Below are 14,930 nucleotides of genomic sequence, written 5' to 3'. Positions count from 1 at the left end.
TTAACTCAAAAAATTTGAAGAAACTAATTACCTCAAAATTTTTAAGTTGATAAATCAATTTCTTTAAGCCAAATACACGTAAATATAACAAGTCAGAGTTTAATTTTTGTTATATTTAAGTGTATTTGGCTTAAAGAAATTGATTTATCAACTTAGAAATTTTGAGGTAATTATTTTCCTCAATTTTTTTGAGTTAAATGAACTTATCTGGTTTTACAGTGTGTTCACTCAGGTTGCCTGTGATGGACAGGTTGATTTTGTATTAAGTTCTGAAACAATTAATATGAGATACACAAAAGCAGAATAAATCAGTACTTCTTCACAGCACTGTACTTAAACCAGCTTTATTGATTCAACCACCTCCACCACTGAGGTAACTCACACTAAATGATACAGTGCTTTAATTAACAAAAGTTTTTTTTTTTCTTCTTTACTAGCACATAAAGTTCAACTCAAACAGGGTTTGTTTTCGCCTAAAATAGTCACTATCCTTTACAATATCCTGTAAAATTAACAAAACAGTATTTTGCTGTAAAATAAATACTATTTTACATACTAAATAAATACTATTTTTTAAGTATCTAGTATTTAGCTTCTTGGCTAAATGTATAGTCACGAGCCGCGAAATCTCTGCAGCAGCAGCAGCAACAACAACACCACGTGCAGCTGATGAAGAAGTCTGTCCAGCGCGCGCAGCAGCAGCGGCGAACATAAACGATGTGGGCGTGGCTTCATACACCTGCCTTCGCCTACCTGCCGGCAGACGGAAAGAACGTAAGATATCGTCAGGACACCGAGAGCAGCAGCAGTCGATACGCTTTGGAACCTGATATCCTCCACCTTCGGCATTCCGCCGGGAGGGAGTAGAGGAGGAGAGAAAGTGCCGAAGAGGGAACTTGAGAAGCAGGTTCACCTGACTTGGAGAGTAGAAACACAACTCTGGTCCGCTTTTGAAACAAAGAGCGCGACGGAGGGAACGTATATAGCTTTAACCACGACAAGAGCTCGGGCTTCTCAATTTGCCCTTGTGTGTGTGTGTGTGTGTGTGTGTGTGTGCGTGCGCGCGCGCGCGCGCGCTTGCTCGTGTGTGTGTGTGTGTGTGTGTGTTCTACTCCAAACAAAAGACTGCATAGCATCTATTAGGTTTATTTTAACTTTCACTATGGGTGTCGGATTCCCGAAGGCTTTAAAGGAACTCGGAGTACCTTGTCTGCCAGACAGATACAGTTGCTGCCTCACCTGTAGCTACAAGCTGAAGTGAAGTGCCAATGTGAGTGGAGTTTGTTGAGTTAATGGCCCGGGCACAGCGCTTTTTAACACCATGCCCAGATCCCTAACACAGTGGATGATTAAAGTGGTGCTTTGTTTCGCCATCGTTTATTTGCGACTCGGGTGAGTTCCGCCTTTATACAGTGATCTGACGCCGCATATTTGGGTCATATTTAGGTTGTTTATTAGGAAGTGTGCACAGGCATACCGATACAACATAAACTAACCGCCGTATAATGCGCCTGAATATTACTCTGTTGACATTGTGGCTAAAATGCAGGTTGTTTCAGTGGCTCTAAGAACAATTGAACACTTTAGTACTAAGCACCTGTAACCGGTATTCGTACATTTCTGAACTGCTTTGTATAGTTGTCAGAAGCATGTTTGGATCAGCATGTTATGTGAATGATTTCCCTGCTGAGAGAAAGAAAGACTGAAAGAAAGAAAGAAAAAACCCTCATAGAAATTTTAATCGTTTTAATGGTTATATTGGGAATTGTATTGGTTTTAATGGAAACTGTAATGGTCCCTGTGGGTCTCTACTGGTAATTTGTTGCCTTCTATTGGTAGCATGGCATGTCCAGTCCAGTGCAGTGCAAATGCCCTTTATTGGTGGCATGTTATGTCTAGTGGATACCATTAAGGACCAGTAATGGTTTTACTGGTTAGCTGATGGTTTGTAATGGTATTTGTAGTGGAAACCCTTAGAATTTCTGTGATGGTTTTTATTGTTTTGTTTTTTTTTTCCAGCAGGGCTGTACACGCTCTCTCTCTCTCTCTCTCTCTCTCTCGTGCTCACTTTTCCTAACCCTCATTAATAACGGCTGTATTTCCACATTCCTACACTCAAACGCTGTGCGTTTTGCAATCACCTCACCTGTAGTTTCCAAGATTGCATGATTGTAGGACACTGAGTTCCTTGGTAAAACAGTCCTAATAACAAGGAAACTACACACGTTTGCTTTATTTATGAATTTTATTTTTTACAAGCATGTGCTTGTTATTAATTGAGGTATGCCATAATTACATCCTACTTAAAATACTCTGCTCTACACTATATGCATGTGCAAAAGTGCAAAAGTTGTAGGCACCCTACATTCTTTTGTATTATCTTTTCTTTTCTTTTCTTTTCTTTTTTTTTTTTTTTTAAACATGTACATGTCTTCTGCATTAGTGTGTCAGTGAAAAAGACCCAACATTCATTCCACCCTAACTAAATAAATTCATAAACAAACAAACATAAACAAATGTTGGGCTACATAGGAAAGTTTTTGCATGCCATTAAAGAAAGGAGGATATTAAGTAACAGAGCCCTTTTCATATAACATTGAGGAAGAGATTGAGGCTGTCTGGAATTACCTGCAGAAACATAAGCAAGTGAGACAGTCAAAGTCTACAAAAGAGCTATGGCAAGCTCTCCGAGATGCTTGAAATAACTTCCCAGCCAGTTTCCTTATAAAACGACACCACAGTGAACCTAAAAGAACTGAGGCAATTTTAAAAGGCGAAGGGTAGTCACAATGAAAATTGATTTAATTTCGTTTTTATTAATCACTAATCATTGTTATACAGAAAGGTTTCCTTTAGTTATGTTAAAAAAAAAAAAAAAAGCATCATTACTTCATGGATTTTCACAGCTGTAAACAACACACTTGGGAATCTATATGATCTATTTCTGCATCATTATTACTAGTGTAGTTATCCATATGTACCTCATCCGTGAAGTGAATAAAGCCCTGTATGATGTCCAATGTTTTAGCAGGTAAGTTATGTGCAGAGATGAGCAGAGCAAACCCCATCAGATATCTGTGATTTATCTGGCCAAACCTGTTTGCTTCCCTCAGGCCCTCAGCATTTAGTAAAGAACCCACCGCGACTGTAGCACTCTGCTGCCATACGAGACAGCAGGTGATGACAGACAGGCTTTCGGGTGCTTGTGCAGACAGATAACTTCATTCAGCCTGGAAGTAACAGTAGACTATAGTCTGCATCAGCTCCCATACTGGAGACCCCCTACCCTGTTTCATTTTTGTTTCTACCCCTAACATTTAGTTATCAAGTTATCTTTATGAGTCGGATTTGGTGGGTTGGCATGAACTTTAAACTGTAGGGTAATGTTCGAACTGAGAATCCATGGCTTCAACTGAACCCTGCTTGTTTGCTGAGGTAGGGGCATACCTGTTGAACAATACTGACTGTAGCCAAAATCAGAGTGAAGCTGATGTCCACAGCAGGCATCCACGATCTATTGAAACTGGACTCAGGGTTGCCCCTTTTGTCAGAAGTAAAGTGGGCGGACAGACGCGCATCTACCCAATGGCAGCCCCTGAATCGAGAGAGAGAGAGAGAGAAAGAGAGAGAGAGAGAGAAAGAGAGAGAGAGACGCTCTTTTCCCCCTGCCATCAGAAAATCCTTAAAACCATCACATCGTTCCAGTTTGGCAACCACATGGTAACAGCCTCGCCCGCGGAGACATGACACACTCGCTCTCCGCGCTCGCTGCTGCTGCTGCTGCTGTTGCGCCGCGTAAAAAAGCTCGCTTTGTTCCACGAAGCAGCTCCAAATTGAAGACGGACAGCTTTTAACGCTCGCCTCAAAGGATACACAGAGATCGCATTTTTCTCTCCAGCGGCACTTCGCTCAATGTCACGATGATCGTGTTCTCGTCGCGCACTGTGCTGCTGTCAGTCTACTACCCGCAGATCTTCCTCATCCTCACCAGCGGCAGCTACCTGTAAGTGCGAGCATCAGAGCAACTCACAACTGCTCATTTAAACCATAGAAACTCTGCTTCAGCACAGTGGCTCTGTCTTACTAATGGCATATTCCTTACATACTTACAAACTGCAAACTTACAATACGTTGACACTTTCTCAGTTAAACGCGCAGCATCAACGCACAGGACTATACATCAGGGCGTCATTGAAAACTTCAAGTCGCCCTTATATACATAAAAGTTCAAAACTCAATAAAGCATTGTTTGTAGTTTTGTGTATCTTTTGTGTAATCAGGTCCAATTGAGGAAGGCTATATTTCCAGCAAGCCCCTGATGCCTGTTAGAATAAAAAAGCCGACTTATCTCTATTTATATAAGCATATAGAAAAATGTAAGTCTGTGTAATTTTGTCACTCATTTCTGCAAGGAATTACTTTGCTTATGTAAAGTTGATACGTGATCCGAAAAAGAAGAGATCTCATTTGGCCACTGAGTGGCAGAAATGTTCAGGGGGATCGAGACGCAAAGGGCTGCTTGTGTTTCACACAGGTGCTGTCTCATAATACCTTTGGTTCCTGCAAGGAGGAAATGTTTAATAGCTAGAGTAATAACCTAGAGGGACACTTAAGGATTCGCCTCACCTGAGACAGACAGATGTAGCAACATCTATCTATCTATCTATCTATCTATCTATATATATATATATATATATATATATATATATATATGTGTGTGTGTGTGTGTGTGTGTGTGTGTGTGTGTATCAAATGCAATGCAAAGATGCCTTCAAAAATATTGAAATGAAATATTTCTCCATTAAAAAAATACTATAAAGTGCAGTAAATGGTAATAAATGAAACAAAGGCAATATTTGGTGTGATGACCCTTTGCTTAAAAAAAAATAGTCTCCGGTAGAATTAGTGCAGTTTTATAAGGAAATGAGCTGTAAGTGTTATTGAGCGTCTTGCAGAACCAGGCACGGTTCTTCTGGAGACGTTGACTGTCCCACTTGCTTCTTATTTTTGCAGCAGAATCCAGCAGCCTTCATTACGTTTTTTGACTGAAAAGTGGTCTCTTACCACTTAATATGCTGCTTTCTTTACTGACATACAAACATTTGTTCTGTAACATTTAATTTTGTGCTAGAAACAAATGTTTGGGAATCTAAAATTTTTTTGTGCTGACTCGAAAATGCAGAAGTCATAAAATAAAAATCTATAACAAAGTCTGTACGAAAAATAGGGTGCCTAAAACTTTGCACAATAGTGTGTGTGTATGTGTGTGTGTGTGTGTGTGTGTATATGTGTGTGTGTATATATGCGTGTGTGTATATATGTGTGTGTATATATATATATATATATATATATATATATATATATATAAAATATTACAAGATGGTCTTTTATGCAGTCACCTGCTGGTTCCTAGCTGTTCCTCGAATCGTTCAGTTTTAGAAATCGCCTTGGGAAACTGTCAAACTGAACTCTTAAATCTGAATGCCGGATACCCCAAATCTGAGGTTAAAATAGATGTGGCTTTTGGTCCCAGTGGCCCAGTATAGCCTCGGTCTGCACATTACCAAACGACATGTCATTGTTTGTTTTTGCAGTTTGAACCTTCTTTATTCAACATATAGTAAATTCCATTTTTCAATTTTGATTCATTCACTAGAATAAAAAGTCTACAGGTTGTGATACACAATTACATGTAATTAATAATAATAATAATAATAATAATAATAATAATAATAATAATAATAATAATAATAAGTTACTCGATATTACGCAATTTTTTTTTTTCTGAAACCACCTTCAGGTTAGTACAAGTTTTATATTGTTTATGTACCAGGCCTACCGTGGTACTCACAGAATCTCTATGTCAGTACAGTCATGTGTAAACATAAAAACCGACTAAAACTATAATCATCAACAGGTTTACAAATTCAGTTTAATCAAATGGAAACTAGTTTGTCTTCCAGCTCCGTTTGTGCAAAAGTAAATTGTAGGAACTGAGCAAGGTTGTGAGGTTGAGATCGGAGAGTTTCCCGTAAGCATCTGGTGCCAGCCAGTTCACATTGGTAGTTTTGAGGTTGTTTTAGTCAGATTTGTTTTAAGTGGACACTGAACTGCATGATATCTTAAGCCAAGCACAAAGAGACCATTTATTTTCTCTTGTTTAAATGTAGAGTGCATTTACTTGTCTGCAGGATTATTTATTTATCATTTACCAGAAAGTCCTGCTCATGTTGAAATCTTTCTCATGGTACATGTTTGATTTATTTCGCTATATTTTCCATCGACCACAATTCCATCAACCACAATTCCATCAACCAATGCATGGTTTATATGTAATGGTTCTCCAATTAAATTAATGTTTTTATATTCTGTTTATAGAACTACCAGAAAAGTGTGTGTGCTTTCTAACAAAAACTCCTCGATCTTTTGCTCTTTTACTTTCACCATGAAGCCCATGAACCTATTAATCCTTTCAGTACTGCTGAGCCCGGACAAACCTAGTGTCATGTAGCATTGTCTAACTTCCACCTTTGCTGGTCTGTGGAAACCACTGTAGAGGTGGTGAGCGGTACACTGTGTACACACACACAAGGGTTTCCTGAAAACCTCACCACCAGACCATGACACGATCAACAAACAGAGTTGACTAGATGCAATGGTAGGGTGACATCACCGCAGACCTGCCAGCCAGTGATTGTCTCTAGCCCCCGCTTTATTCCTCTTCCTTGTCATAACCTGGCCTGAGGTAGAAAGTTTAAATTCAGCTTGTTAAACCAAAACCACCACTAAGCAGACATGTCAGTCAGGGCATTATACTTGCTGGAAAGCTGGCATGCCATTATACATGGTCTTTAGTGGACACCAAATAAACAATATGAGGGAATGGTTTGCTAGTATGAAATGAGTTATGGAAATATTGCTCCGTAATAATCTAAATTTAATTTCTGCATAATTTAGAAAAGTGTATTTACAAATGAGGTTGAAAAGGGATTATAGCTATATAGACTGTTACAGAGTGTGCTTTTTGCACTTTGAAAAGACATGACATTCTCAAAAAAGTTTTTTGTATTCGTCCCAAAGTACAAGAACTTCAACAAACATTTCTACCACGTTACACTGCACAACATGTCATCTTAGCAAGTGAAAATATCTAGAATATAGTCAAATTTATCTAGTATTCCTTATTATGAGATTACAATAAACTAAATATAAGACTATTAATCCTATTTCTAGACATTATTACTCATTTCAAGTTTGTATTTTTTTTTTTATTCTATTGGCAGATAATTTGGCTTCTTTCGAGAAATAAATGCTTAAAATGAGCTAATTTATCTGCCAAGACTATTTCAAGCTTGAAATGAGTACAAATGGCTTTGAAATAGGTTTAATAATCTTATATTTGGTTAATTGTAATCAGAAATACTAGATAGATTTGACTATATTCACGGTATTTCCACTTGCTGAGATGTCATATTTGGCAGTGTAAGTACAAGGTTGCACATAAATAGAAGTAATTTACCTTATACCTCACGGGCACATACTAAAGGAGCATATTCTTAGCTTGTATGAATCTATACAGTAAATTGACCCGAGGAAGATAAGCGTTAGTTTCTCTCAAGTTGTCTTCCACATGTACTTCCAACTTTTTTCCCTTTGTGTTTGTCTCATCTGGCTTGCTCATTAGGAGCATTTTCTGAAAGCTGCTCTGACAATAAGTGTATAGTGACAAGCATTTTGATATAATTGTCAAAATTGGTAGGAAATCCTACTTAAAGCAAGGTTGAAATGTTTACACACTTTTATTTCTGTTACAACTTGCTTAGTCACATTAAATCTGGAGTCTCCAGGAAACCTTCTGTAATGTATTTAGAAACATTAAGGTTTCTTGGAGTGCTCTGACATAATAACATTTCCAACGTCTGTACTAGTGTGAGAATTTCATTCATTCAAAAAAAATAATAAAATAAATAATAATAATAATAATTATATATATATATATATATATATATATATATATATATATATATATATATATATATATATATATATATTATTTTGTATTAGTAATTATTTGTTATTATTTATTTATTATTGATGTTATTAGTGTTATTCTGGCTTGTCTTTTTCCCTGAAGATAATATTCACTACATGCAGTTGCTTAAACTGAAAATACAACTATGTCAATGTTTGAAGAGAAGTGCTTGGTCTGGCAGATTACTTGGGGCAGGAGTAAGTGTCCACTGACTCATTCATGATGTGGTCTACACTAGATAGGTCGTAACACCTTAACAGCAGTAGTTCTTTCTTTTATGCAGTTTGTGCAATTTCCTGCAAATATATGTCTTAGGGTCCTACTGCTGCAACACCTTACATTTTTCCTTAAGAGTTTCAATTGTGTATATATACTTTACCTGCTTCCATTTGCAGTCCAAAACACATGGATTTGATTCTCTGCAGAGACGAGAGATGTATCCCAATCTTGGAGCGAAGGACACGTTTGTTGGTTCCTCATCTCCGTCTTCGTTGCACATGTGGTTTTGCATTTAAGAATAATTCTTAAGCCTTTGTGCACATGGAAATGCAACTAAAGTAGACTCAAGCCAACCATATCCAATTTCCAATGAACATTCCCTCCCTTTTTTCCCCACTTTCATGTGTTTTGAAAGGGAATCCATAAGTTGTAAGTGCCCTACCCCCACCCCCTCCGCTCATTTTTTTTTTCTTTTTGCTGACACACAGCTTGCATGCTGCAGCCTGCCCTGCTTGTGGTGGAGTCCTCAGTGGTCGACGTCATACTTCAAAGCTGGCATGTGCTTCCATGGCTTTTTATGGCCCTTGTGTCTGATATGTTTGAAAGACATATATCTGCATGGGTTAGATGGTTGTAAACAAAAGGGCTAGGTTGTTTAACACTGCCTTTTCACAAGTACAAACTATGCCCAAAATACCCAATGCCTATTTGGGAATGATTGTCAGGACTGAATCAACAGAACAGAACACTGAATAGAGTGCTGATTTCTGAATATGCCACTTGAGAATTGTGGAACTTTTCAGGCATCTTACTACAAACTAGTCATCATTACCTGCTATATTAACTGCTATCGAAATGCAGTTTGATAAATGTTTACTGTTTACAGTATTTATTGCTAAAAAGAGAAGAATATATGAAATTATATATCGACCATCCATATTTTATATGTTTGAATGGACAACAAATTTCGGTCTGTGGTACATTTAAACATCTTCTAATGGTGTGCGAATCTCCCATGAAGTCTTATTTGTGTTATACCGTCTCCGTTTTGTAAACACTGTGAGATCCCAAATTAAAAGGAATAACATTTATGGTGACTTCAGGGTCAAGATGTGAACCACTTCTAAATTTGAGAAGCAGAAATTACAAATTGTGTCGTTGCCTGCGGCATGCCTGGCGTTGGTTAGGTCTGGAAACAATTCCAGCTATGTTACCTAACAATTAGTGTACCAACCCAACTTACTTTATCAGGGACTTGTGCCAAACCATTGTGGACAAACCTCATCCACAAGAAAATAAACAAAATATCATTTTTTGCTCTGACCATTCCAACATGCATTGTCAAATGTTTGGCCTTTATACCTTCTAAAATATATAGTATAATCTATTTTTTTTTCAGGAGATTGTGATGAGTGGCTGTAAACATACTCTGTTCTTGCATTATGTACCCCTTATTAATGTCTGCTAAATTGGTACAGAATATAGACTAGTTCATGACTTCCTATTAAACAGTAAGACATTTAATTAAATAATTACATTAAATCAGGCCTGGATTAACAGAGTGTGGTGCCCTAGGGTCACCACACTTGAAGTCCTCCTCTTCCTCCCACTCATACACACACACACACACACACACACACATATATATATATGTATGTATTAATGTATTAATTTTGATTGCATTTGTGTGTCTGTGTGTGTGTGTATATATATATATATATATATATATATATATATATATATATATATATATATATATATATATACACACACACACACACACAAATGCAATCAAAATTAATCAACCCCCATTGCACATAAGGTTATTGTCAAAATTGACAGACTTTCAGCTGTTTGCGATGAACAAATCAAACAAAAACAATTGAAATAGTTCAACACAACGAATGCTTCTAGTGGTTTCCCCAAAGTCAACTGAAAATGCAACTTATAATGACTTCTCCAGTTTCAAAATTATTCAACCCCTTCATGACAAGCATCTTTAGTACTTAGTAGAACACCCTTTTTGCTGTTATGACCTGCTGCAAACGAGATGCAGTGCTTCTGGCGGTGTTCCTGAAGAATCTTAGCCCATTCCTCATGAGCAATGGCCTCCAGTTCAGTAATATTCTCAGGTTTGCGTGCTGCAACCGCCTTCTTCAAATCCCACCAGAGATTTTCTATGGGGTTCAAGTCAGGTGACTGTGATGGTCCTGTAGAATCTTCCAGCACTTCTTCTGCAACCAAGCCTTGGTGGAATTTGAGGTATGCTTGGGATCATTGTCCTATTGGAAGTTCCGATGACGCCCAAGCTTCAGCTTCCTCACAGACAGCGTGACGTTTTCTCCTAGGATTTCCTGATACTTTAATGAATCTTGCCTTCCACACGCCGAGCCACCGCCATGCTTTTCCGTGGAGAGAGTACTGTTTCTTCATTCTTCTTCCTCCAGACATACCGCTGATCCATTTTGCCAAAAAGTTCCAGTTTTTGTTTCATCGCTCCACAGGACAGAATCCCAAAACTTCTGTGGCTTATTTATATGATTTTGAGCAGACTTTTCTTGTGCTTTTGGGTCTGAAGTGGTGTACGTCTTGGAGTTCTGGCATGGAAACCTTCTGCATTTAGTACACGCCATACTGTGCTCGCTGAAACCTCAGTGCCTGTTGCCACCAAGTCTTGCTGCAGGTCTTTTGTAGTCACCCAAGGGTTTTTCACTACCTGCCTTTTCAGAAATCGGCTTGCCGCCGTTGATAGCTTCCTTTTTCTGCCCCGTCCCGGCATTTCATTTATTTTCTGCCCCTAGCCAGTTCAGGTATTTCATGTGTAGCTCAAGCACACCTGGTGCAACTAATGAAGCCCTTGATTAGTTGCATCAGGTGTGCTTGAGACAACACCTGTTTTGCATATTTGTGCTGTTGTGATGGATTCTATTCAGGGGGTTAAATAATTTTTAAACTGGAGAAGTCATTATAAGTATAAACATATTGTATTAACTGTTAACTTTGTATCTGTTTGCATGTCTTCCAGTAAATAATATGTATAGAAAATATGAAAATATTTTAAAGGTGTAGTCATTATCTCGCCTAGTCCTATATATAGATGATATGGCCGTGAAGTAGATTTTTTTTAGCATTTCATGCTGTTTAATGACCTGTATGGGACGGTAAACTGTATCACATGAATTGTGTTGCATCTATGTAACATTTTGTAAAATATATACATTTAATTTAAATTTAGTACTTCTACGTTAATATCCTACATGCACCATACATATCAGTTTGATTCTCTACCCTAATTAACTGTGTCTCTGCTTCTCTTCTCCTTTTAAGGGCCCTTTCCTCTGTGGTGGCCCTGGGTGCCAACATCATCTGCAATAAGATTCCAGGCCTGGCTCCACGCCAGCGGGCCATCTGCCAAAGTCGTCCTGACGCCATCATTGTAATAGGCGAGGGGGCTCAGCTGGGCATCAATGAGTGTCAGTACCAGTTCCGCTACGGTCGTTGGAATTGCTCGGCCCTGGGAGAGCGTACTGTCTTTGGCCAGGAACTCCGAGTAGGTCAGTCTGTGCTAAGGGCTATTTTTGGTACACTCTGAGAAAGAAAAAGGTCAGTTGGAGATCTCATTTGATGTAATTTAGAAGAATCTCTGGTGATTGTATAAATCATTCTTTTAAACTTTATCAACATATTGTTATTTTGATAAGGACTGATAACAATGTTTGTTTGTTTTTTAGCAAAAAAAAAGCCTTCTCTCATATTAACAACTATGTTTTGGGCGCATTTGGTGAACGTTTTATTTCAGAGCTATATACTGTCAAGGAGACATGGAAACTCATTGAGCTTCACTAGGATGAGCAACATTTACAAGCTTTACATGCATTGCATGATGCTGTCAAAGCTGGTGAAGGCTTAGTTGTTCTAACTTCAAAGCGAAAGCGAAATTATTTAAATATTTTGAGAGCCAGCTTTCACATTATGCAAACTTCATTCATGCGCTCTTACCCAGTCAATAATCCTGATACTAAAACTTTACCTTCTTACAAAACCACATTTGTAAATTGGTCTGATATAGTACTGCATTTTACACAGCCACCTCATATCCAATCACACAACCACAGGTCTAATCACTTATATTACTTCAGTGATTTTTTTTTATTGCCTTGAGAACATTTGTCAAGTAAGAGAAAGAATATACATGACAGTTATATCTGCGTCTATGCGGCTTGGCATTTGCGAGTTTAGGACAGAAGACCTCCCACAACATCCTGGTTGCATTGAACTTGTGTACATTAGAGGGAAGATCCTTATGAAAAAATGTACCAGAGATATTGCACATGAGGCATCTATATATGTACTGTATAGTGCACATTGTGCCAGCCAGTAAGTTTAAATCTTTATAAATGGTTGCTATTCTGTCTCTCTTCCTCTTTCTTTCTTTTTTCCTGTCAAAATGAAGTACAACCCAAAAAAAGATTTATAATACTTTTCATTTTTGAGTGACATTCCAGAGAAGGCCATAGAGAATATGCCTTTTTATATACAGTGCATCCGGAAAGTTTTCACTTTTTCCACATTCTGTTGTTACAGCCTTATTCCAAAATGGATTAAATTCATTATTTTCCTCAAAATTCTACAAACAATACCCCATAATGACAACGTGAAAGAAGTTTTTTTGAAATCTTTGCAAATTTATTAAAAATAAAAAACAAAAAAAGCACACGTACATAAGTATTCACAACCTTTGCCATGACACTCAAAATTGAGCTCAGGTGCATCCTGTATCCACTGATCATCCTTGAGATGTTTCTACAACTTGATTGGAGTCCACCTGTGGTAAATTCAGTTGATAGGAAATGATTTGGAAAGGCACACACCTGTCTATATAACGTCCCACAGTTAACAATGCATGTCAGAGCACAAACCAAGCCATGAAGTCCAAGGAATTGTCTGTAGACCTCCAAGACAGGATTGTATCGAGGCACAGATCTGGGGAAGGGTACAGAAACATTTCTGCAGCATTGAAGATCCCAATGAGCACAGTGGCCTCCATCATCCGTGAATGGAAGAAGGTTGGAACCAGCAGGACTCTTCTTAGAGCTGGCCACCCAGCCAGACTGAGCGATCGAGGGAGAAGGGCCTTAGTCAGGGAGGTGACCAAAAACCCGATGGTCACTCTGACAGAGCTCCAGCGTGTCTCCGTGGAGAGAAGAGAACCTTCCAGAAGAACAACCGTCTTTGCGTCTGTCTCCATCAATCAGGCCTGAATGGTAGAGTGGCCAGACAGAAGCCACAGCCTGCCTGGAGTTTGCCAAAAGGCACCTGAAGGACTCTCAGACCATGAGAAACAAAATTCTCTGGTCTGATGAAACAAAGATTGAACTCAGAGCCCAGACTTGAACCCAATTGAACATCTCTGGAGAGATCTGAAAATGGCTGTGCACTGACGCTCCCCATCCAACCTGATGGAGCTTGAGAGGTTCTGCAAAGAAGAATGGGAGAAACTTCCCAAAAATAGGTGTGACAAGCTTGTAGCATCATTCTCACTTGAGGCTGTAATTGGTGCCAAAGGTGCTTCAACAAAGTATTGAGCAAAGGCTGTGAATACTTATGTACATGTGCTTTTTTTGTTTTTTATTTTTAATCAATTTGCAAAGATTTCAAACAAACTTCTTACACATTGTCATTATGAGGTATTGTTTGTAGAATTTTGAGGAAAATAATGAATTTTATCCATTTTGGAATAAAGCTGTAACATAACAAAATGTGGAAAAAAATGAAGAGCTGTGAATACTTTCCGGATACACTGTATTCCTCCATTTCTCCTTTTAAGAATGCTTTGTTGGTGTTAAAATAAGATGAGATTGAAAGTTGAAATCCTTTGCATTGTTAAAGATATAAATATCGTGCTCTATGTTTTATTTTTGCACAAAGTCACTTTTTTAACAGTTTTAAAAAAAGCTAATATGGCTAATATGCAGGTGTACTTATCGTTAAATAAATATATTACATGATTTGTTATTTTTATATTACTTATCTAATCAGAATTAGAAGTATTTGTTTAATTTGCTGCACATAAATCGTTGTAGTTTTGTAATATGCTTTAAAAACAAATTACTAGCAGTAGACATAATAATGAACATGGGCCAAAATTACATGAGTTAAACGCTGAAATATAATAATTAATCAGGAAAATATTGTTATCGTAGACATTTTAAACTATTGTCACTTATCAAAATGGCGTGCAGAGCTGTTGCTTCAGTTGACAAATATGTTCATTGCAATTGTAATATAACTGCCAGGCTCATAGCTATAATTTACTTCTGTTCAGCCGTAGTTTAAAAAAAAAAAAAATTGGTGGTGTGTTTTTTTTTAATATAGATTGTTAAAGATTGTTAGAGGAAATTTGTATTTTGGTTAGTCTGTTTGTTCTTTGATACAAAGTCTAACATTTATTTATTAGGGCTAGAAGTGCTTTTTCGTCTAAGGTTAAATGCCAGCAATTGATTGCACATATTTTAATGTCACATGGCAAAACATTAGAAAATATGTGTCGTGATGCAGACAGATGGACCCTTTATTAAAACCACTTTAGCAAACAAACAAAAGGGCCAATCAATACTCAGAAGCATGAGGCAGGCAATGGTCAAGCAATCAGATTAACTGGATGAATGAGAAGCAGGTT

General features: G+C 37.8%; 1 protein-coding gene across 2 annotated transcripts in view; it reads left to right on the top strand.

The window, feature by feature from the left end:
* Window positions 1–730: 730 nt before the first annotated feature.
* wnt7bb (wingless-type MMTV integration site family, member 7Bb) overlaps window positions 731–14,930 on the top strand; it is a 31,381-nt gene continuing 17,181 nt past the window's right edge. Inside the window, exons 1-2 of one of the 2 annotated variants that reach the window (XM_053641615.1) lie at window positions 731–1,392; window positions 11,579–11,805. In XM_053641615.1, the coding sequence (XP_053497590.1) occupies window positions 1,322–1,392; window positions 11,579–11,805 (298 nt within the window). In that variant the 5' untranslated portion in view covers window positions 731–1,321. Of the gene's footprint in view, window positions 4,004–11,578; window positions 11,806–14,930 lie in introns of both variants that reach the window. The other variant, XM_053641614.1, reaches the window with a different exon arrangement.

Source organism: Ictalurus furcatus, chromosome 14 (assembly GCF_023375685.1).
Source record: "Ictalurus furcatus strain D&B chromosome 14, Billie_1.0, whole genome shotgun sequence".
Classification (NCBI taxonomy): Eukaryota; Metazoa; Chordata; class Actinopteri; order Siluriformes; family Ictaluridae; genus Ictalurus; species Ictalurus furcatus.
Note: the sequence above shows the minus strand (reverse complement) of the source record. Positions and strands in the feature narration are given on the sequence as shown.